Source organism: Hydra vulgaris, chromosome 03, assembly GCF_038396675.1.
Source record: "Hydra vulgaris chromosome 03, alternate assembly HydraT2T_AEP".
In the NCBI taxonomy this organism is placed as follows: Eukaryota; Metazoa; Cnidaria; class Hydrozoa; order Anthoathecata; family Hydridae; genus Hydra; species Hydra vulgaris.
In genome coordinates, this window is record NC_088922.1 from 36,510,439 (window position 1) to 36,533,475 (window position 23,037).

At 30.1% G+C, this 23,037-nt stretch overlaps 1 protein-coding gene across 2 annotated transcripts in view; it reads right to left on the minus strand.

Moving 5' to 3' along the window:
• Nucleotides 1-23,037, minus strand: part of LOC100197975 (mitogen-activated protein kinase kinase kinase 7) — a 50,409-nt gene that overhangs the window by 18,048 nt on the left and 9,324 nt on the right. For both annotated transcript variants that reach the window (XM_065793087.1, XM_065793088.1), the window contains 5 exons: nt 17,980-18,104; nt 17,151-17,184; nt 15,197-15,282; nt 15,067-15,124; nt 947-1,019 (listed from right to left, as the gene is read on the minus strand). In XM_065793087.1, the coding sequence (XP_065649159.1) occupies nt 947-1,019; nt 15,067-15,124; nt 15,197-15,282; nt 17,151-17,184; nt 17,980-18,104 (376 nt within the window). The remainder of the gene's footprint in view (nt 1-946; nt 1,020-15,066; nt 15,125-15,196; nt 15,283-17,150; nt 17,185-17,979; nt 18,105-23,037) is intronic.

A 23,037-nucleotide genomic window follows, 5' to 3' on the forward strand; every position in this document is an offset into this window, starting at 1 on the left:
GGGATGTTGAAAATTAAAACAATATCAGGGCCAATGACACAAGGGGCAACAAATACCCTTCCCACCCTGACTTTTTTTCTTTTTATAAAGGAATACATTTTAGAAGAAATCATTGAAAAGAATGTTTAAATTTACCTCAAAAATAAAGAAATTGAAACTGACTAAACATAAAATTATTCTATTTGAAAACAAGTGAGAGCTATTTTTAAGCATTTTATTACATAATTAAGTTTTAGCATTCATAATTTAAATTAGATTTTTTTTTGATTTCAACATAGGCATTGTTTCCCGATTACGCAATTGCATTCGTATGTTCAAGTTATCTTTTTTATTTAACTCTTATTTATTAAATGACATTCTAAAAAGTATATTTTATGAAAGTCTCGATTTTTTCATCAAAGTTTAAAACTGAAACTTATCAATATCATATAAAAATTAGTATTCTAATTAATAGTTAATTATAAGTTAATTATATACATTGACAGTTTTTTTTGTTTCGTAAAATTTGGTACGAAAAAAAAAAATTCTTGATTCTCAATATCCTTCCAAAAGAATTTTATTTTTCCGGAATTGTACGAAATCTTCCGGTTAACAACTCTAGTCTAAATTATAATAGTGTATGTACTAATAATAAAGTATTCCTCAGATCTAAAAAATAAAAAGAATGAATTAAAAAAATGGTTTAAAAAGAATAACAATATGCTTTAAGCAATTTGCATTTTTCTGAGATTGAAAAGTTGATGTTTCTGATTTGCGAGTTCTGAGAAACAAGTAAACATTTCTCAATAGACAATTTTTGATGCTCATTTGTCAATTAATTTAATTTAAGAACTTTATGTAGGAACCATTAAGAGCTGATTCCTATTTCTAGGATCCCTGATTATTCCTGCATAACATCAAACAAAACCAAAATGCATAACATACCAATTTACGTAAAATTACATACCGAGTTTGCTTTATGCAAAAATTTCACAATATCAACAAAGGTCGGTCGATCTTTTTCTTCATTCTGCCAACACCTAAAAAAATGCAAAGAAATATTTAACCACAAAAACAATCTGAAATGAGAAATTAAATACAATAGTAGACAAGTGGTAAATTCTTCAATTAATACTCAAGATATTCAAGGTTCAAATCCAATCTTGAATCTTTTGACTATTTAAAAACTTAATGAATAAAGAAATGAATATCATTAAAAAAAAAAAAAACCTATTTAAAATTTAATAAAATATCAGCAAATAATACACTCAACAATAAAGTCAGTAAGTTTTGTTGTAACTGATTTGATAAGCTTGTAAGTATTTTTTTATTTTTATTCTAACTCACTCCCACAAAGACTACAAGCAACCACTATTAAGTTGGTAGAAAAAATAATAGAGGTATAGAGCAAGGAAATGGTTGACAGAAGACTTAAAAAATTGAAGGCTGTATGAGTCAGGAAAATATGAAGATGGGAGAGAGTTCCAAAGGGTTGGAGTGCGAGGAAAAAAAACTAGAAAAGTTTTTAGAGCATGTGACCCTGCATGATACTGTAAAAGAATGAGACTTTCCTGAATGATGAGTCAAGTGAGAATGAGTTTTAGTTTCCTCTTTTGAGCAGTGACCATAGTATTTGTAGAAAAGAGAAAGAGATGCAACTTTATGACGATGAGAAACAGCTCAAGCTTAAGCAGATAGATTACGACAGCTCAAGCTCAAGTAGATAGAGCTGGCCCAACTACCTTTACAATGCATTTTTGGACCTTGTCTAAAAGAGAAAGAGCATCATTTGAAGAACCAGCCCAAATATGACAACAGTATTCCATATAGAGACAAATAAGAGATTTGTAATGGTAGAGAATGGAATCAGGAGAGAGAAAATGGCGAGCACAATAAAGAGAAGCAACCTTAGCAGATGCTAATTTAGCAACTGATTGTTTATATGGTTTCCATGAAAGGTCAGTAGGAAATGATAATCCTAGAAGACGCAAAAAAAAAACTCAGTTAGAGAGATGCCATTCATCAATATAAGAATATCAACAGTACTGTTATAGTTGTTTGCAGTAAATAACTGAGTTTTGTTGGAGTTAAAATTTACAAGCCAATGTGAGCCCCAATTTCAATCACTTAGAACAGGCTGCCTGTTCTAAGCAATTGAAAAGAGAAGACTTTTTGCCAAGACAGGTGTTAAGTCATCAGCAAAAAGAGCTACTTTAATTGTAAGATTGTATTAAAAATTATCAATGTAGATATAAAAAAAAAACAACAGGACCAAGGATAGAACCTTGAGGTACCCCTGAAATTACTGTAAATAAAGAAGAGTGTTGACCTTCGAGGATGACTTTAATAAAGAGATTAAAAAGAAATGATTTGATAATCTCAAAAACTTTCCCAGATACCATATGAAACAAGCTTATGGAGAAGACCAGCATACCAAACTTTGTTGAAAGCCTTAGATATGTCAAGAGCAATAGCCCTAGCCTCTCCGCTTCCATCCAGGCGTTTTTTCTTAAGAGAGTTGCTCAGCTGAGAGAGAAAAGACATCAATCCATGGACCATCACAAAGAAAATCACAAAAAGAATCCCATTCAGCTTTAGGATAGTAGTCCAAAAAGGAAGTACAAGATGGAAAACTTAAAGAGATCATTGCATGGTCAGGACCACCTAAGAAGTAAAAGATTTAGATATGCAGAAGTTATAGGCTTTAGTGTGAGCAAGGTCAGTGACGTTAGTGCTAAGCCATTTCAGTGTGATGAGCATTAAAGTCAACAATAACAACAATATTGGAAGAGGGGTTAAGAGAGAGGGGATGGTCAATTTGATTATAAATTACATCTAAAAGAGTGCAGTCTAGGGAAGAAGCAGAACAATAAAGAACAAAGAGAAAATTGATAGAAAGAAGAGGTGCTAAGCTCTTCTTTCTATCACCACATAAGGAATGGCCAAAAGATTCAAACCTGATTTCACCACAAATAGATGAATTGATGCACATGTATACTTCCAAGCCAAGCATGTGACTATTGGAGTTTTTACAAATCAAAGGATAGTAGCCATCGACACTAAGATCAGAAGAAGGAATAGCAGAATTTAAATTAGTTATGCTCAGAGCAAGCAAGTCTGGTGAATTTTGCAAGAAGTTACATTCATTTGATCAAAAATTGCTTTGCGCACCACGAATATTTGTAAAAGATATTATAAAACAGTTTGGTGGTGGGGATGATTTATGTTTAAAACTGTAGGTTACTTTTGGAATGATTAAAATTTAAAGAGAACTTGACTAATTCATTGATAATCAATAAATCAATCAATCCATACATTTCTGAAATAGTTGTAACATTCACGGAAGTTTACAAATAGTACATGTACTTATCTTAAGTAAAAGTCTTGCAAATAAAAGCTAATAAATATATCATTAATGCAAATAGTAATATTAATCGTCCACAGCAGTAACAAAACGAAAAGTTTAAATTTAATTAAAAGTTGGAGTAAAAATATACATACACATATATACGCATACACATATATATATACATTTGTATATGAATATATATATATATATATATTTATATATATATATATATATACATATATATATATAGACACACACAAACACATATATATGTATATATACACTTACATATATAAATATATACAAACATACAGATACACACATACACACATACACATATCACATGTATACATATGCATATACATACATATACACTCACACTTATTTCCATAAGTAACAAAACGATATTTTAAGATAGCTAGGATCAGATTATCAATTGATCAAAGATAGTATTGGATATTTTCATTTTTGGGGAAGAAATTGTTGAAGGTAAGAGGTAGGTTTTTGTGTTGGTGATTCTAGACAAACTGGCAATTCAAGAATTGAACAAGGTCACATAGTTTAAGGATCTTAGAAATAAGATAAAGCACATTAGGATTGAATTTGTAATTCTGAAAATGTATTATTTTTAAAGCTTTGTTTTAAAGATGGGATATCCTTAAAACTTCTTGCTGTTGGGATTGTCCCCATATTTGACAAGCATATTGTATATGTGAGCCAAAAATGGCATGATATATATATTTAATAGTGTTTCCAGATTGACATAATGGTGAACTTTAGCCAGCATTCCATTTGATCTGCTTAATTTTATGGCTATGTCTTTAAGATGGTATATAAACAATAGGTTGGAATCAATTATAATTCCAAGATATTTGATTGAGTTTACAAAAATGATTTTCTGGCCGCTTAAACTAAAGTTCAATTTTTTATTGATTTTTGTTTTATTAGATTTGAATATGACCAGTTCAGTTTTACTACAGTTGAGAGAAAGCATATTTGAGCGAAGCCACTGAACTAGATTGGCAAGATCATGATTAATGCATTTGTTTTTTAAAGATTTGTTGATAATGAGCAAGTTATCATCAGCAAAGTGGGAAGGAGTTGCAAACTCAATTAAGTTATTGAGGTCATTAATGTAAAGAAGAAAAAGTAGTGGTCCTAATACTGAGCCTTCAGGGACACATTGGAACAATTTGTTTGAGTAGATTTTGAGTCATTACCTAAGACAAACTGAGGTCTGTTGTGAAGATAGGAAGTAAACCTTTTAAGAGGTATTCCTCTGATTCCATAATATTCTAATTTCTTGAGTATGATAGAATGATCTATCAAAAGATCTACAAAGACAGATCTTTGTAAATCTACAAAGACACCACTTGTAAAGTTTTTATCATCAAGAGCTTTTTTAATTAACTCAATAATTTTAATAAGTAAGAGAGTTGTGGAATGATAAGCGCAAAACCCATCCTGGTGTTTGTAAAGCCATTTAAATTCAGAAATGCATAGAGCCTCTAATGCATAGCAACCTATCTCGCAAAGAGTTTGCGAGATAGGTCGCTAGTTAGACATACCCATTGTAGAACCTTGTTTAAATATTGGAATGACTTTAGCAACTTTGAAAGCATCTGGGAATAAATTTTGAAATGAGTTATTTATAATAGTACTGAGAGGTTTAAAAATTATGTCTGGAATAAGTTTAAGGAGGAATGTAGGAAGGCTATTAGGACCAAAGCTTTTTCCAGTTCTAAAAGTGGTTTTAATAAGATTAGAGATTTCATTCTCTGTGATAGGATCAATAAAGAATGAATTAGAATTTGGAGAGTTGAGATAATCAGTAAATTTAGATGTTGAAGATATGATTTTGTTTTGAAGTTTGTTTTGAATAGTAACAAAAAAGTTGTTTAATATATTCGATACAGTAGTTTGATCTGTGATGATATTTTCTTTCAATTTAAGTTTGAAAGTTGAACTATAGTAGGAAAGTTTTATATTAATGAATATAAAACTTTCCTACTATACCTTTCCAAATATTCTTAATATTGTTTAAGTTTTTACTAAAATAGGTTGTGTAATAGGATTTTTTACTCATTTTCAGTAAGTTGCTGATTCTGTTTCTATAGAATTTAAATTTAGAAAACAGTTCATTTTTAGTACTAATATCTCTACATTTTGTGCATTTTTTATATAGTCTGTTTTTAATGGAAATAGATCTAAGTATGCCATTGGTGATCCATGATTTTGATTTAAGTTTAATTTGCTGCTTAGTTAGTTTTTTGTTTGGAGTAATGGTCTAATATATTTTCAAATGTCTTTAAAAGAAAACTGATAGATTAATTTACATCATCGTCTTTTTTAATATAGAGATCCCAGTTAATGTTGGAAACATCTTCAATAAATATGATTTTGTTAAAGTTCTTGAAACATCGCCTGTAAGACATACTTTTTTCAGGGTGTTTAGTTTTTCAAGGAATGCAGATAATATGAGCCATATGATCAGATATTGAAATAGTAAGATTGCCAGAGATTTGGTCAGGTGAATTGAAGTTTATAAAAATGTTATCAATAAGTGTCTGTCATTTAGCTGTTATGCGTGTTGTTAGAATTATAACAGGGTGTAATGAAAAAGAAATAAGTGAGTCAAGGTAGCTAGATATAGGATTTGATTCATTATTTCTTAGTATATCCATATTGAAATCTCCCATCAGAAAAATACTACATTTTTTTCAATATTTAACTTATATAATATTGAAGTTAAATAATTAGCAGCGAAATCATCTTGATTCATAGAGGAAAGTCAATATATGCAATTATTATATTTTTTAAGTGGGGCTTTATAGTTTCAACAAATTTGGAAGAGTAGATCTTTAGGTCATTGCAAACTATGCAGTTTAAATTGGAGTTTAGATATAGAAGAGCCTTTTTTAGCCTCAGTGGGGCAATGCTCAATGTTAAAACCATTTATAGATATGCTTGTTGTATTTGTATCATTTACATATAAATTTGACTCAGTAATACCAATTGCTACAGGTAATGTAATAAGAGTGCTAATAAAACTGCAGAGATCATGTGATATGGTAAGGAAGCAATGTTGAGATGAATATAAATATCAGAATTAGGATTAATTTTTTTATTGAAATCTATGGTGTCATAGTATTTACAATTAATTCAACCTTGGGGATTATTTAGACCTGTAATTGTATTTTGTAGACTTGATGTAGTGTCAAGAGAATATAGTAAACCAGTATTCTTGTGTGATAATGTTTGGTCAAGCTTAAGTTCAGAAAAGGAGCCAAATGGAATATTCTTATATGACTTAATAAGATATTAGGAGTGTAAAACAATTTGGTTATATTTAATATGGACCCAGAAAAAAATGGAGTTTGTTAGATGAAATATAGCTTGTAAAAATGAATGTAAAATAATAATAAATTCAAAGAGATGAGAGATAATGCAGTGGCTACAATACATAACATAAAACATTAGCAACCAAGTGTATAACAATTATAATAAAAAATAGCAATAAGTATATAACAATAACTATAATATAAAACAACAATAAACAATACTGTAAAAAGAAAAATAAGGAATTTAATACATATACAAGTACAATACAATACAATACAAGTACAACAATATCATGTCAATATACATACCAAAATATCACAGAAGTAGTAATGATAAATGAATATAAAGGTAGACTTAATATAAATACACTTATAATAATGAATGTAAAGGTACACTTAATATAAAAATGAATATAAAGGTACCCTTAATATAAATACACTTATAATAATCATTAATATAAATACACTTATAATAATCCTGAATAATAAGTAAATAAGCTGTTAAAAAGTTAGGAAGAAAAAAATAAAATAAATTAAATAAAAAATTAGTAAACATTTAAGAGGTCTCAAATAACAAATAAATACTCTGAGACAACAAGTAAAATAATTTTCTTGATATTTTAGTTTCTCTACTTGTTCTTCTTATCTGGTTCAATCTTTTCGTTCAATAAATTGTATCTATTCATCACCCAAGTAATTTTTTCTAGTTTCCAACTTTTAAATGATTGAATTCCAAGTTTTAAAGTTATGAATTTCAAGTTTTAAATAACTGAATTCCAACATTTGAATTATTGAATTTCAAGTTTCCAAATTATAAGAACTAATGGTAATAATTCGCAACCATTTTTGTCTTTTAAATTTAAAAGTTGATAATTTTATTGTCTTTTTTAAAAATGTTTTTGTTACTATTTTCTTTATTTATTTCCAAGTTTATTATTTTTTATTAAATATCAAATTAGCGCTTTGTAGAGCTTCTTCTGATAGCATATATTTATAAAAGAAATTACTAACACTTCTCTATTTATTCAAAGTTTATTAAATCAATGATTTTAACTATTTAAACACGTCTGCCATATTTATTTTTCCGGCATATTACAGTGTGTGTGATAGAGCACGACCTCCTAAGCAATGAGCTATGCAGTTGTCTCAGTCCTATTATTTAACCCTAAGTCATAACATAGGGCATTTTATGAGGCTTTGACAATGCACACCAAAAGCATTAACAGGGACACCATCTATGTGCGACATGACACTGTTAATACTCTGATATTTTGCAGCTGTTAATGGAATCAACCTCTCTGAGAGCTACCACAGAGTTTGGGAAACTTGACTACCAGCCAGCCCCAGAACCATTAAACAGGAAGAGTTGGCAAATAGCATTTCTGAACTTTTGTAAATTGATATACAATAAACTCTTATGCAGTCACTAATAAAGTTATAAATCCACAGAAAAAGTATTGCCTCCGTCAGATCCTTCTTCATGAATGTCCTCAAATCTGATCTTATTATTTTTAGCGCAGAGAACAACCTCTCCACACTAACTTGAGTTGGTGGCAAAGCAGTAACCACTCGGGGAACTTCTCTGACCATTTCAGGATACATATCAATTGCTAGCAGTACTGTTACTTTAGATGAACCGTCAAATTGTTCCACTACTTTTAATGCACATGAAAAACTGTGCTGAAATTTACTGGCAGTGTTTTCTGATAGGGATGACTCTTTTTCCATGCGGGAACGCTTTGTACATTCTTTATGGTCCAAATATTTCATAAAATCAAATTCTTCATCAGTAGATGATGTTGAAGATGTGGTAGTATGATCCAATTCCTCTTGCTCCTGACAGTTCTGCAACTAGTTCATTCTTACAGCTATTTCAAACAGAGCTTCTTTTCCTTTAGTCAGTTGTTGATCATCAAAAAGTATCTGATGCATTGGGTCTACATAAACAGCTGCCAAAAGGATCTTATTTTCTAATAGTACTTTTTCTCTCTGTTTCATTGACGCGGCAATGCCACTAGCAAATAACGCTCCTTTTTGGGACAGGCAAAACATCAAGTTTTTCCACTCCTTAAGGAAAATACCTGGAATTAAGTCCTCTTCCTGCAATTTTTTAGTCATTGCAAATGGATGTTGTAGCACTTCTTCAAGCTCTTTCACCTGTTTCCATTGGCTTTCATGTAGCATCAATTGAGGATTATCCATGTCTATGAGAAAGGGTTTTAGTTCAACCAAGCGTTAAATCATTAAGTAGGTACTTCCCCATCATGTGGCTTGATAAATAATTTTTTTTTTTTTTTTTTTTTTTTTTTTTTTTTTTTTTTTAAACATCTTCGCTTCCAACAAGGCTGCAAGCAGCCACTAATTAAAGTTGGAAGTTACTGTAAGAGAAAAGATGAAGATTGTAGAGCAAGATAACGATTGACGGACGATTTAAAAGATTGCAAATTATATGAATCAGGAAAGCAAGATGAAGGAAGCGAATTCCAAAGAGCTGATGTTCGAGGAAAAAAACTAGACGAATAAGCGTTTTTGGAGCACTTAGGAACAGTCACAGAAAAAGGATGACACTTAATTGAATGACGAGTAACACGAGAATGAATTTTAGTAGATGGCACAAGAGACGTTAGCTCTTTCGAGCAGTGCCCATTATAGTATTTGTAGAAAAGAGAAAGAGAAGCAACATTACGACGATGTGATAATGGTTGAAGGTTGGCTGCAAGAGCAGGTCCAACTATGTTTACAATGCGTTTTTGCACCTTGTCTAAAAGAGAAAGGGCATCATTAGAAGATCCGCCCCAGATATGGCAACAGTATTCCATACAAGGCCGGATTTGAGATTTATAGAGGTAGAGAATAGAATCCAGAGTAAGAAAGTGGCGAGCTCGATAAAGAGATGCAACCTTAGCAGATGCTAATTTTGCAACCGATTTGATATATGGTTTCCAAGAAAGATTGGAAGTAAGAGTTAATCCTAGAAGATGAAGAGTAGGTGACTCATCGAGTACATCACCGTTCATAAATATAGGAAGTTCTAAATTATTGCGATAACGATTGGCTGAAAAAAATTGAGTTTTATCTGAATTAAAGTTCACCAGCCACTGTGAGCCCCATGCTGTAGCAGAAGTGAGATCCTTTTCAAGCTCAAATGCCCCCTCCAGGCAATCAGAGGGTGTTGGTTTCTTATCACGACAAGAATAAATGGTAGTATCATCAGCAAACAATGCCACCTTAGATGTGAGAATATCTGGAAGATCGTTAATGTAAATTAAAAAGAGTATAGGGCCAAGGATAGAACCTTGAGGAACCCCTGAAGTTACAGAATAAGAGGAAGAGTGTTGTCCATCGAGGACAACTTTTATGCTACGATTGGAAAGGAAGGATTCAATGATCTTAAAGATGTTGCCGGATACACCATAAGAAGAAAGCTTATGGAGAAGACCAGCATGCCAAACTTTATCAAACGCTTTTGAAATGTCAAGAGCGATGGCCTTAACCTCTCCACCTTCATCTAATGCACGATAAAACCTGTCAGTTATTACTGTTAGCAAATCAGCTGAAGAACGAGAAGATCGAAATCCATATTGATGGTCAGAAAGTAAATTATTAGATTCAAGATGAGAAATTAAGTGTTTGTTAATTAAAGATTCAAAAACCTTGCTTATGATAGGAAGAAGACTTATGGGACGGTAGTTAGACGAATCAGATCGCTCCCCAGAATTTTTGAAGATAGGGATAACAGATGCGGCTTTCCAGCAGGCTGGAAAACAAGACTCTGATAAGCACTTGTTGAATAGTTTTGAGAGTATAGACGACAGCTCTGGAGAACACTTCTGCAAGACAATAACAGGTATGTTGTCTGGGCCACAAGCTGTAGAAGAGTCTAGACAGGAAATCACTTTAGATACAGATGCTGAAGTGATATGAATGTCAAGCAATGAATCAACCTGTTTGTTGGCAATATCAGGTAGAACGCAATTAGTGGAATCAAGAGATGATATTGATGAAAAGTTTTTAGCAAACAGTTCGGCTTTGTCTTTAGGTGAGGTGACAAAGTCTGAACCATACAAGAGAGGTGGAATTATAGATTTGCCCTTATTATTGATATTATTAAAGATTCTCCAGAAGTCACGAGAGCCTAATTTTTGAGATGAGATACGAGATTTCATGACCTGAGAATAGCGGGTTTTGGCGTTAGACAAAACCTTTTTACAGTTGTTTCTAGCAGTAATAAACAGACGTCTGTTTTCTGGAGAATTGTTTTGCTGATAAATATGGAAGTAACGGTTTCGATTGGCAATCGCAGCAGCACAGTGTGAGGAAAACCATGGAGGAGAGTGAGGCTTGACCTGGAATCGTCGAGAGGGAATAAAAGATTCCATGCCAGCCTGAATCCACGAAGTTATATAAGAAGCACATTTGTCGACAGGAAGTTGAAAGATTTCTACCCAAGGGCCATCACGAAGAAAATCACGGAAAGAATCCCAGTCAGCTTTACTGTAGTTGTAAGAGGTTCGATAGTAGGGGTATTCAGGTGATGAAGAAGAATGAGATATTAGTTTTAAAGAGATCAAACTGTGATCAGAAGCACCTAAGGGTGAATGTGGATAAACTGAGCACTGACTAGGATCAGAAACAAGACATAAGTCGAGTAGAGAAGGTAAATGATTAGGGTTGTCAGGAAAGCGAGTTGGAAAGTTGACTATTTGAGTTAGGGATTGAGAAAGGCAAAAGTTGTGGGCTTTAATGCCCACAGTTGTGGGCTTTAATTGCCCCTTTTCCAGCACGTCTCTTCAAAATTGAGTCAACTTTATGGGTTCTGGCAGCAGTAGCCAATTTTCTCAACTTTTCAATTAGTGCAGCAGCATGTCCTTCTTGCAGACCATCTCGTATAGCCAGCTGTAGGGTATGCATAGCACAGCGCATGTGATGAATGCGAAAGCGTTTCAACAAGATCATCTAAACTGTCATGTTGCTATTCATCTGAAGCAACTTCAGTGTGCTCCTCTGTCTCTATACTGTGTTCCTCCATTTCAAATATATCTGTTTCTCTGAATCCAGTATGTTCAGTAGTCTTGTTCATTAGTTTAATGGTACTTATCATGTTTGAAGCATTGTCAGTTACAACTGAAAAACTTGTTTTTTTTTAGGTTCATATTCTTGAAGATTCTTTTCCACTAAGACCTTGAGAAATTTGCTGGCTTGATGAGCTTTGGTGTCTTTTACTGCCAATGTCTTGGTAACTATTTCATTATTTTCACAAACAAATCAGACATAATAGTTCACTCAATAGTGACATGTACAGCCGTCCATTTTAAGAAACACAAAGCGTCCTTTGAGAGATTCTTTAAGTTCTTCTTTTTGTTTAACAGCTTCTTCAATCACTAATTTTCTAATACTCTCTCTCTCCAGAGAAACGCTAAGCTTGCGGGCCATTTCTCCATTAAGACCCATAAAAGCTGGTTTTGAAAATAATGATATAGGCAAACCATCCTTTACCACAAGCTCTATGATCTGTTTTTTAAATGTATTTACTGTCATTGTCACAGTAACTTTGTCACTAACAAAATATCTTGCAACTGATATCTACAAGGTTCTTTGCCCCCTTGCTTGGCTGGTAGTGGTGGTCACTGATTCATTACTTTGGATGCAGTCTTTCTCTTTCACTATTTTAAATAGTTCAGAATGAAAGCATATAAATGTCTCTTTAGATTGGAAGCTCTTGTAGGAGCATTTTTATCTTTGCCTGCATATGCACTGATCTTGACTCCACAGCATTTATTTTCATCTGGATCATTTGTCATTCACTGACAAACAAAATGTTTTCTATCTTGAGTAATAGTAAAATGTTCAAATACAGCAGACATAACAGGAGACTTTTTTGACATAGTCAGTTTTTTTTATTGTGTGCTCACAATTCAAATGACAACTGTTTTTCCTAAAAACAATTGCACACAATTATTAAAATGTATATACATACAAATATATATATTTCAAAGCTGTCCACTATGAATAAATTTATATGTTAGAATTATATTTGTCCGAGAAAGAAAAATGTGAAAAGTGCAAGTGCTATGTTTAGAAACCAGGGGTTATTTATCGAACTAGTGTGAAGCAGTAGGTCGGAGCGGTAGGGCGGGGCTAGTTGAGAAATTTTTACTAATTCTAATAGATCTCTTTAACGGTGCATCCGATTTACATTATTTTTTCACTATTACAAAGATAATTCTATCTGCTAAAAATGGTTTAGGAAAGAAAAACGTTTTTAGATTTGTTTGAGAAATTATTTGAAAAGTTTACCTAGCTGCTCAACCTATCCCAGTTGGGTAAGTTGCAATAAACAAATAATGCATTTCTGTGACTACTATGAACTCTTTTATAAAACTAAAATATACATACATACATATAAACATATATACCTACATACATACGGTTGAGTCGTAATTTATGTACGTAAACTAAAAAAGTAAAAAGCGCAACTACTACATTGCACATTGAAAGTAATTAAAAAGTTCTTTTGTTTTCGGAATATTTTTTAACAAAAGAGTGTGCATAATTAAGACTTCAGTATATTTTCAATTTTCTTTTGAGGAAAAGTTTGAAATTGAAAATATTTGTAAATTAAAAATAAGTGTTTTTTTAAAAACTGTAAAATGTCAAGACCACAAGCATCTTGTTTTATTGTTCCAGATAATGAGTTAGTACAATCAAATGACATTTTAACTTTAAGATCTTACACAACATTAGCTCCCCTTTTATCAGATGAAAATTAGGTTGCTAACAAAGCTTTAACTTTTAATGAGGTCTTTCAACAGATCATGGTAACTTATTGAGTTTGAATAAATTGAAAAAAAAAGACATTAAAAAAAATGATAATAAAGAACTTTTAACCTCGAAGTATTCAAAGAAATTAATTTACAAACATTTCAGCTTTTTATAATTGTTGCATAATTCTGCGCTTTTTACTTTTCTAGTTAATGCACATTAAATACAACTCCACCTATATATATATATATATATATATATATATATATATATATATATATATATATATATATATATATATATATATATATATATATATATATATATATATATATATATATATATATATACATATATATATATATATATATATATATATATATTTATATATATATATATATATACTTATATATATATATACACACATGTATCTCTGTGTGTAAGAGAAATCTTGTGCTTGTTTGTATAACTGTAGCTTTGTATACACACAAATATGTGTAATATACAGCTACAGAGCAAGCTGGGACCTAAAGTTTTGTAACAATTTGAGGGCTAGAGTTTGATACTTAAGCTTTGGACTGACAGAACATAAAAGATTTTGATGACTAACATATATAAAATTCATACGAAAGTTATGAAACTTTGAATGATCTTTTTTAAGCTGGAGTCGGAGTTGGTATAATTTTTCAGACTCTGACTCTGACTCCAGCCAAAATGAGCTCTGACTCCACAACTCTGACTCCACAGCCCTGTAATTGGCAAATTAATTAATTTTTTTACTCATAATTGGCAAACCACTTCATGGCAAAAGATTGCTCCAAATCAACTGTTTATATACATATTTGATCCTGAGAAAACTTCGGGAAAAAATCGGGAAAAAATCGGGAAAACCACTTAAGAAACAAAAAGAAAGTGTCAAACATCTCTAATTAATACTCCAATAACGAGCTCAATTTCCAAAATTATAAAAGTAACAAGTTTGTTGAGAAAAGCTACAAATAAGTTTTATTTAACCCATGAAATCATTTAAGAAGTGTTTAAGATCATTTAAGAAGTATTAAAGACCCTGAAGAGGCCAAACTATGCTATAATTGAATAAAAGACCAAACACAACTCTCACATCTTGTGGCTCTTCAAATATCTCAATCATTATTACAAAAAAGTAAAATATCAATTTGATTGTTAATGACAGAAGCTACTTAATATGAAGCAATTTGCTCCAAACTAAGAATGACTTGTGTTATTCAAATAATTGCATTTAGACAACCAATGATGTTAAGCATTATGTAAGCCAAATGTTTTTGTTTGGCTTGCTATTTCAGTGAGCAAAATTAATGTTAGACCAAGTGGAATGAGTCTAACATGTACATAATCAAGTAGTTGGTTCCATTTATTCAAGAAAATCACACCATAGTATCACAATATGGTAAACGCTTATTTTGGCCTAATATAGTCTCATTACACTATGTTAAATGGCTAAACACTATGAATGGCTAAAGTGCTGATGTTTACCAACATTGTGAACCATTGTGAAAATAGAACTTTTCATAATCATAATGTACACAAAACTATTTTATACAAAATTTTATCTAGCTTTCAAAATGAAAATATAAAACTGTTTTTATAGAAACCAACCTCTGAATGAGAACTTCTAAACATGATGGTATACCTTTTATTGGATAAGGCCGTAATCCTTAAAAAAAATTTTAAAATAATTATTCAAGAGTTCCTTAGATTTATTCCTTTTACTATTACTGCTTCTTACCTCTACTCACATTCCACATGATATTATATGGATCTCTTTCAAATGGTTTTTTTCTTGTTAACATCTGCCAAAGTATGATCCCAAAGCTTAAAAAAATTATCTAAAAAAATCTAATTAAAAAAAAAGGGAGAGGGGAAGGAGTCTAAAAATTAAATATATATATATATATATATATATATATATATATATATATATATATATATAATTGACTATAATATATTGACGATGTCATTCTAGAGTAATTTACTAATGGTATAAGTTTGAGCATGTATTATAATGAGATGAAGGCTACTGATTACTGCAAAAATTTTGCAAAAATTATTTTTCATTATTTTTTGATATCTGGATTAATGTCTACATTTTAAAAATTAAAGTGTGCAATATAAATTAGAAGATGCAAATATATACATATAGTTTTATTTTTATTTATTAGAGTATATGTTCTAGAGGCTTAAAACTTATATAATAACTTTAATAAATAATAACTTAAAAACAATAAATAACTTAAAACTTATATAATAAATAATCTTAATTAACAAAATCTTAATAATCTGAATTTTAGAAATGTTAATCTTGAATGAAACAATCTTGAATGAAACAATCTTAAATCTTTATCAAAAAGGGCTACAACTTGTGTTATTTTGTCAACTCTGTGTTATTTTGAATATTTAAAAGATAAATAATGGCAAATATTCTTCATGAAGTATATAGGTGTGTGCATTACCTAAATATGATAAGACTGAAGATTTTTCAGTGACAATTCTGTTAAGGATATCAATTAGGAACCAGATAAGTCTTAATGTAGTGATGAAAACTATAAAAAATAATCTTAACAGAATTAATACATTTACAAAATATGATGCATTTTACTAAAACGTATGATACAGTTAGTATTATAAATGAAAGCTCTAAATACTATTATGAATTACTGTTATGAAAGAAATAAACAATAAAACTACTGCTAGTAAATAAAATTACTGAACTAATACATCTTCCAAAATATCTGGGCACAGTTATTAATATACCTGATACATTTGGTACTGTAAATGAAAAGCACTGAATTGAACAATGTACCTACATTATCAATAAAAGAACTGAACAATAAAGTTACGGTTAATAATAAATTTTCCATTGAGTTGAGATCTGGTAAATTCAAAATCAAAGCAAAAAACTAAAATTCTTTGTATTGAACTAGCGCGTTATACTATGCGTTATGTGTGCTGAAACTTTGTCTTGTTAAAATACTTATTGCTTGCTTCAGCAATACAGTTGCTTTTTCAATAAAACAATCAAGCATGGTTCACTTTGTTGAATAAGTATGATCATTTTTGGAGGTGATTTAAATAAAAAAAGATTTCTATTAACATATATGATCACTTTTATATCTAGATACTGCCTGCACAAGTCTTAACTCTCAGTTGTTGCATGTAATGAAGTTCTTATCTATTCCTGTTTCAATATGACATTACCGTTGATGTTTCTTGCATACCACCATAGGTTCTTTGACCCTTTCATTTTTTTAAAGTAATGGGTCATTTTGAAGTAGACCCTTCAATAATTTTATTGCTTTAGTATGGTTTTCTAATAAATTACAAAACAAATTTGTGTATCAGAGGGAGAAAAAAAATACATAAAATGGAATAAAATATAGAAACATGAAAATTAAAAATGGTACTAAAATTATATAGCCTATATAACAAAAATCTTCTTAGAGGTATAATATTAAACATCATACATAACAAAAGTTTACAATAAATAAAAAAGAACTGTTAAAGTTAAAAAGTATTGTAAACTTAATATATAAAACTCTTGATACTCTAACTTCCAGTAACTAAAAGTGTTTTTAAATTGCTGCATTCTTGAATCATTTTCTTTGTCCCTAGGAGGTTCTAGTTGTTAAGAGTTTATTGTAATAAATATATTAAAATTGTTAATAAAAAATATGCAACTTTACCTATATACATCACATTTCTCAGAATACTTTTCTCCTATGATATTATATACAAGTATATTAAAATTAACACATACAACTATAATATCATAAACTATTATAATAACCCTATCAACTGCTAATATTTTATTTTAACTCTAAGTATTTTTAGTAATTAGTAAGTAATTTTAGTGCAACAAAATTAGTCCACATACAGCTTTGTTTTATTTTTTTTTAGTTTTAGAAATATTCAAACATTATTTTAAATTTTACTTGTTATTACTATAACCACATAACTAACATAACTAACAATTTTGTTTAAAATTTATTTACTGAGGGAATGTTTAATATCTAAAATGTATAGTTATAAATTTATAATTTTCTATAATGTAGTTAAAGGGAATTAAAATATAGAAAAGGTTTGAAAAGGTTTAAACAGGTTTAAAGCCTCACTCTAAAAATAATTTCTACAAGAGCATAATCTTAGAGATAAGCTGTGTGATAACTTAAGTTATATATTGCCTTTAATTAAAGAAGAGTTTGGAAAGTACAAATAAAAAGGAAAGTTATTTAGCATGTGAAACTGACAAAAATTCAAAAAGAAATTGTGTTGCTGTAGCAGCAACAGTATCTAAACTAGTTTAAACTAGATTAAAAAGTTTTTTGTTTAAATTAGTTGAATTTAAACTGATTTATTCAGCTTTTGAAAAAGTACAACTACAGTACTTTTTCAAAAGCTGAATAAAATAAGCATTAAACTTTATTAGATTATAAACAACTTATATTAAATAAAGATTATAAGAGAAAAAAAACTGAATGTTTTAAATTTTTTATATAGTATTATTTAAAAGACCTGTAATTACTTGTGGTGCCATCCATGATGCACTTCCTTTGTTAGCAGTCATTTCTGAATGAGGGTGACATGCTGTGCCAAAATCACATATTTTTAAAACAGTCCCAGATTGCTTTAACAACATACTAAATTATACAAATGTAATTTAAATAGAATACACTAAAAAAAATAATTTAGAAGAAATTAATATTAATAGAAGATATTAATATTGATATTAATTTATAATATTAATATAGATATTAATATGCGGTAGTGGTGTAGTGGAACTTCTCGCTTCTGAAGCGCTCACTTCAGAAGCAAGAGGTTCCGAGTTCGATCCCCACCGCATCTCTGGTAGTATCGCGCTCAACTTGTTTCTCCACGCAGCGGCCTTGTTCGTCGAGGTTCGTGTTTCGGAGTTATAGAGTTGAGAGAGGGTTATAACCACTATTAAGTAACCTCCTCATCTGTAGTGGCCTTTATGGCCTTAAGGAGGTGATCAACAAAAAAAAAAATAAAAAATAAAAAAAAAAAATAAAAAGAATTAATTAATAGAAGAAGTGATTCTTCTATTAATTAATTTTAAAACTCGACTAAAACATTTATTACGAAAAAAAAAAATTAACTTTATTTTTGATCATAGTAACAATAATAGTAAACAAATAACAAAAACCTTCAGTGTTTGTGTCACATAATGTATGTGCATAATGAATTTTTCCATAAATAAACAATTGAATCATATTTTTTTCGAAAGCTTCATAATTAAAAAAAGGTATAATCAGTTTCATTTTTGCATTTATTTATAATTTTGACAAACTTAATTCTCTACTAAGCACCAGCTTTGCCAATAAAGTAAAAAAAGAAAAGTTGTAACCTGAGATATAATATGAGGGTGTTCTTTGAAATGTAATATAAGGATGTTCTCTAAGGTGAGACCTGAGGGTGTTCCCTAATGTAAAAATAACAAAATGGAAACAAGTCTGTGCAATCAACAATGCAGCACAGAAGCACGAATTAGTGCAACACATCACTATGACACATACAATGCAACAGAGGTATGGCCAGGCCCACACAGAGACTTTGTGGTACTCAAGGTCAATTTTTGTTTGGTGCCAAAAAATTTGGATTCCTGGGTATATTAAAGAAAGCATGAATTTCACTGTTTTTTGTCCATATGTCTACTATCACATTACAATTTAATGAAAACAATAATTATTTTTATATTAACTGCACATTAACGTTCTATATTTGAACTTGGTTATATATGATAAAACAAAAATACAAATACAATTTAAAATAAATGAAATTATTTCATCAACGAAAAATTTAATTATAAAGACTAGTTAGATCACTAATTTCACTTTGTGAGCTTTCTTCTTTGCAAAACTTTGTGAGCTTTCTTCTTTGCAAAACTTTGTGAGCGTTCTTCTTTGCAAAACTTTGTGAGCTTTCTTCTTTGCAAAACTTTGTGAGCTTTCTTCTTTGCAAAACTAGAGGCATTCTTCAGTCATTGTTGATTGCAATTAGAGGGTTCTTCCCGGTCAGGAACTCCCGGGAATATTTCATATTTCCCATTACCCGGGAAAATTACCATAATTTCCTGGGAAAAAATTAAAATCAAAGAATTACTTGTGTATATATTTATTATACTCCAAATATAAATTTCCAATACAAAACACTAGTTACTCTTTAAAATTTGTAATTAAATTTATTATTCAAGAGATTTTGAATAACATTCAGTTCTCCACATGTTGACAAGTTAAGTAAGTTTCAAAATATTCTTACTATTATTTTAAATCCCAAAACTAATTTCTTTGTTCTAATATTTTTAATTTTTTTAAATTTTGTTTTAATCTTGGCTGATTCAGTGTGTGAAATATTTTTCAAAAGAAAAAGCAGGCAAACAAGCCAGGTGTTTGAAATGTCCAAATAAATTTTAAGTTGTAAGGGCTATTAAACCAGTGAATTAATAAGACATTAGCAACATGTTTATAATATTAATATCAAGAAAAGAAACTTGAATGACAATCAAATTGGTGGTTCAATTAACTGTGAGACAATCCCTGCAAAAGCAAGAAACAGTCCTTAGCAGAGATAGTGGCCAGTCTTGCGGCCGTTTATGGATTTTCAATTCACAGAATATGCAAAAGTGAGTTCATTTGTGAAAAACAATATCATCTTCCAAAAGGGAAAAATAATGTGATGAAACTAATTCATGAATACAGTGCTACGGCAAAAAATGAATTCATTGTTAAAATAAAATCACATAAAGAAAAAGGTGGAAAATTTAGTCTAACATTTGATTAATGGACAAGTCTACGCAATCGAAGATATTTGAATATCAATATTCATTTCAAGAAATTATTTATTAATCTAGGACTGGTTAAAATTCATGGAAGCTGTACAGCTGAATTAACAACAGACCTAGTTAAAGAAAAACTACCAGAGTTTGAAATTAACTCTTCAGATGTTGTTGCATCAACCACTGATGCTGCAGCAATGATCAAATTTGGTAGATTGTCTGGTTTTATACAACAACTACGTTATAACCATGGCATACACTTGGCTGTAATGGACGCTATTTATAAAAGAAATGAAAATTTTAATGTTCGTCACATTGATTTTTTAGAAAATAAATCTAGATTTTCCAGTGATAACTCTAGCGAATCTGAAAATGATAATCTAAACAATTTTGAACTGCAAATATGTGAAAGAGAAGATATAAATGTGAAAATTAGTAAAGATTTTTAAACCATCGCCTAAAAGAAATTCCATTTTACAAGACTATGTAAAAGTTGAGTACGAAATTGAACTCAATTTACTGTTAGATTGCCGGACCAGATGGAGTAGCATTGTGACAATGGTTGAAAGATTTTTAAAAGTGATGTACGCAGTAAAAAAAGCATTAATGACTTGAACTCTGTAGAGCTATTTAACGATATTTATGTCTCAGTTTAAAAAAATGTTTCTAATGCTCTTCAACCAATCAAAATAGCTGCAGAAGCATTAGATAAACGCGATGCAAATTTGCTAACAGCTGATGCTATTCTAAATTTTGCATAACAACAATGCATAACAACAATGATGCAATTTCGGAGGAGATGTTGCTAGCACTGTCTCTTCACGTTAAAGAGCAAAGAAATCAAGATCTTGTGACTTTGATTAAATACTTCCGAACGTGCAATTTACATTCAACTGCTACTCCTGAGCTACCTTGATCTTCAAAAGCTGCAATTATTTGTTATGCAATTGGATGAACTTATTTAATGGATTATTTAGTGAAGATGTCGATATTGGAATTGAAAGTGAATTCTCTAAAGAAAATAATTGCTTAACAGTTACAAATATTAAAGACAGTTTGACAATAGCTATAAATGCAGCATATAAACCTAAAAAGTCTGTTATAACTAAAGATTCTAACAAAGACCTCAAAAAAGAATTTCAAATGTATGAGAATAATGGCAATATTACAAATAATTTAAAAAAGCTCCTTGATGCCTTAACTTCCATACAGCCAATCTCCAAAGAAAGCGAGAGAGTATTTTCATTTGTCATCTAATTTTTGCTCAAAACGAAGATCATCACTTAGTGACTCATCTCTAGACTGCCTCACAATTTTAAAAAGTTATTTCCTAACCAAATAATATGTTTTGTTCAAGCAAAATTAATTTTTCTCAATATATGTATTACAAATTTTAAATATGCTAGTATGCAGTGGAGCAATTTTCATAGCAAAAAAAAAAAGACACAAATTAATGTCTATTAAACTATATGATAAAATTTAAAAAAATATTTTCCGATTTTGATGAGCTCTTGAGGTTCCTCTTTATATTCTAAATTCTTGAGAGATCCTAACATTTTTGATTTTTTTTTTCTAAACCATATCAAACTTGGACTCAAAAAAAGTAGAAAAAAATTCATGTTTTATAAATAATAATTTTATTGATTGATTGAATTATAAAATTATTTATTAATAAAAAATTTTTGTAAAAAAATATTTGCAAAAATATACCTAAATATACCTCATTTTGTTGAAAACATGGGTATTTAAAGAAAGAAATGACTCAAAAAAAAAAAAAAAAAAAAAAATTTTAAAATCAGTATATTATTCTGATTCTTTTGAAAAAATTTCAACAATATTAGGACCCATCAAGAATTCAGAATCTAAAGAGGTATCAAATATTTTTAAAATCACTTCACCCTAATGCATACATATACAAATTTTGTATATACAATTTTGAAATAAGATAACATTTTAAAAATGAATGTCATTTTCTTATTAAAAGTTAGCTTCATGTTTATATATTTGTTTTAGAAAGGATTTATTCCCAGGAATCTGGGAAAATATTTTTAAATTTCCCACTTCCCGGGATCAAAAAAATATTGGGAATCAATACTCTCTGATCGCAATTTCGATTTGATGAGAGCAAGCTTACATAAAAAGCACTATCATTCAGCCACCGAAACTGGGATTGTATTAAAAATGTGAAGCAAAATGCAGGTTGGAGAAAATATTGACTGAAAACCTTTCTGGTAGATTCTGTTGAGCAGCTTGATAGAAAAAAGAGATTCTAATTGTCCAAAAGTATTTAATCGCTTCAGTGTATTTAGAAAATTTCTTCAATCAACTCCTCTTCTTTTACATCATTTACATAGAAATTTGCTAGGACTTCGCATTTTTCTTTCTGACAAAGTTTTTCTTTATCATTAGAAGATGGAGAACACACAATATGAACGAGCTGTTTCCATTCTGTATCTTATATGCTGGAGCAGCGTGTCAAGAGCAACATTAAGTACATTCACCTCAAAACCCTTTTATTCGTCTTTGTGAAAGTGAGCTGTGTTCATCAACTTGCCATGAAGTGTTTTCCTTTTCATTGCCCTCTTCTTAACAAAATCATTTTGTTAACCCAAACAAAGCTAACCCAAGCTAACCATTTTCGCTTCTAGGAGGATTTGATATGACTTGATGACACCATTGATACATAGGAGAGCCTATGTGTCAACAACACATAGGCTCTCCTATGTGTCAACGATGAACCAGAAAAGAGAACCAGAAAGAAGTCAAGACAATCAATT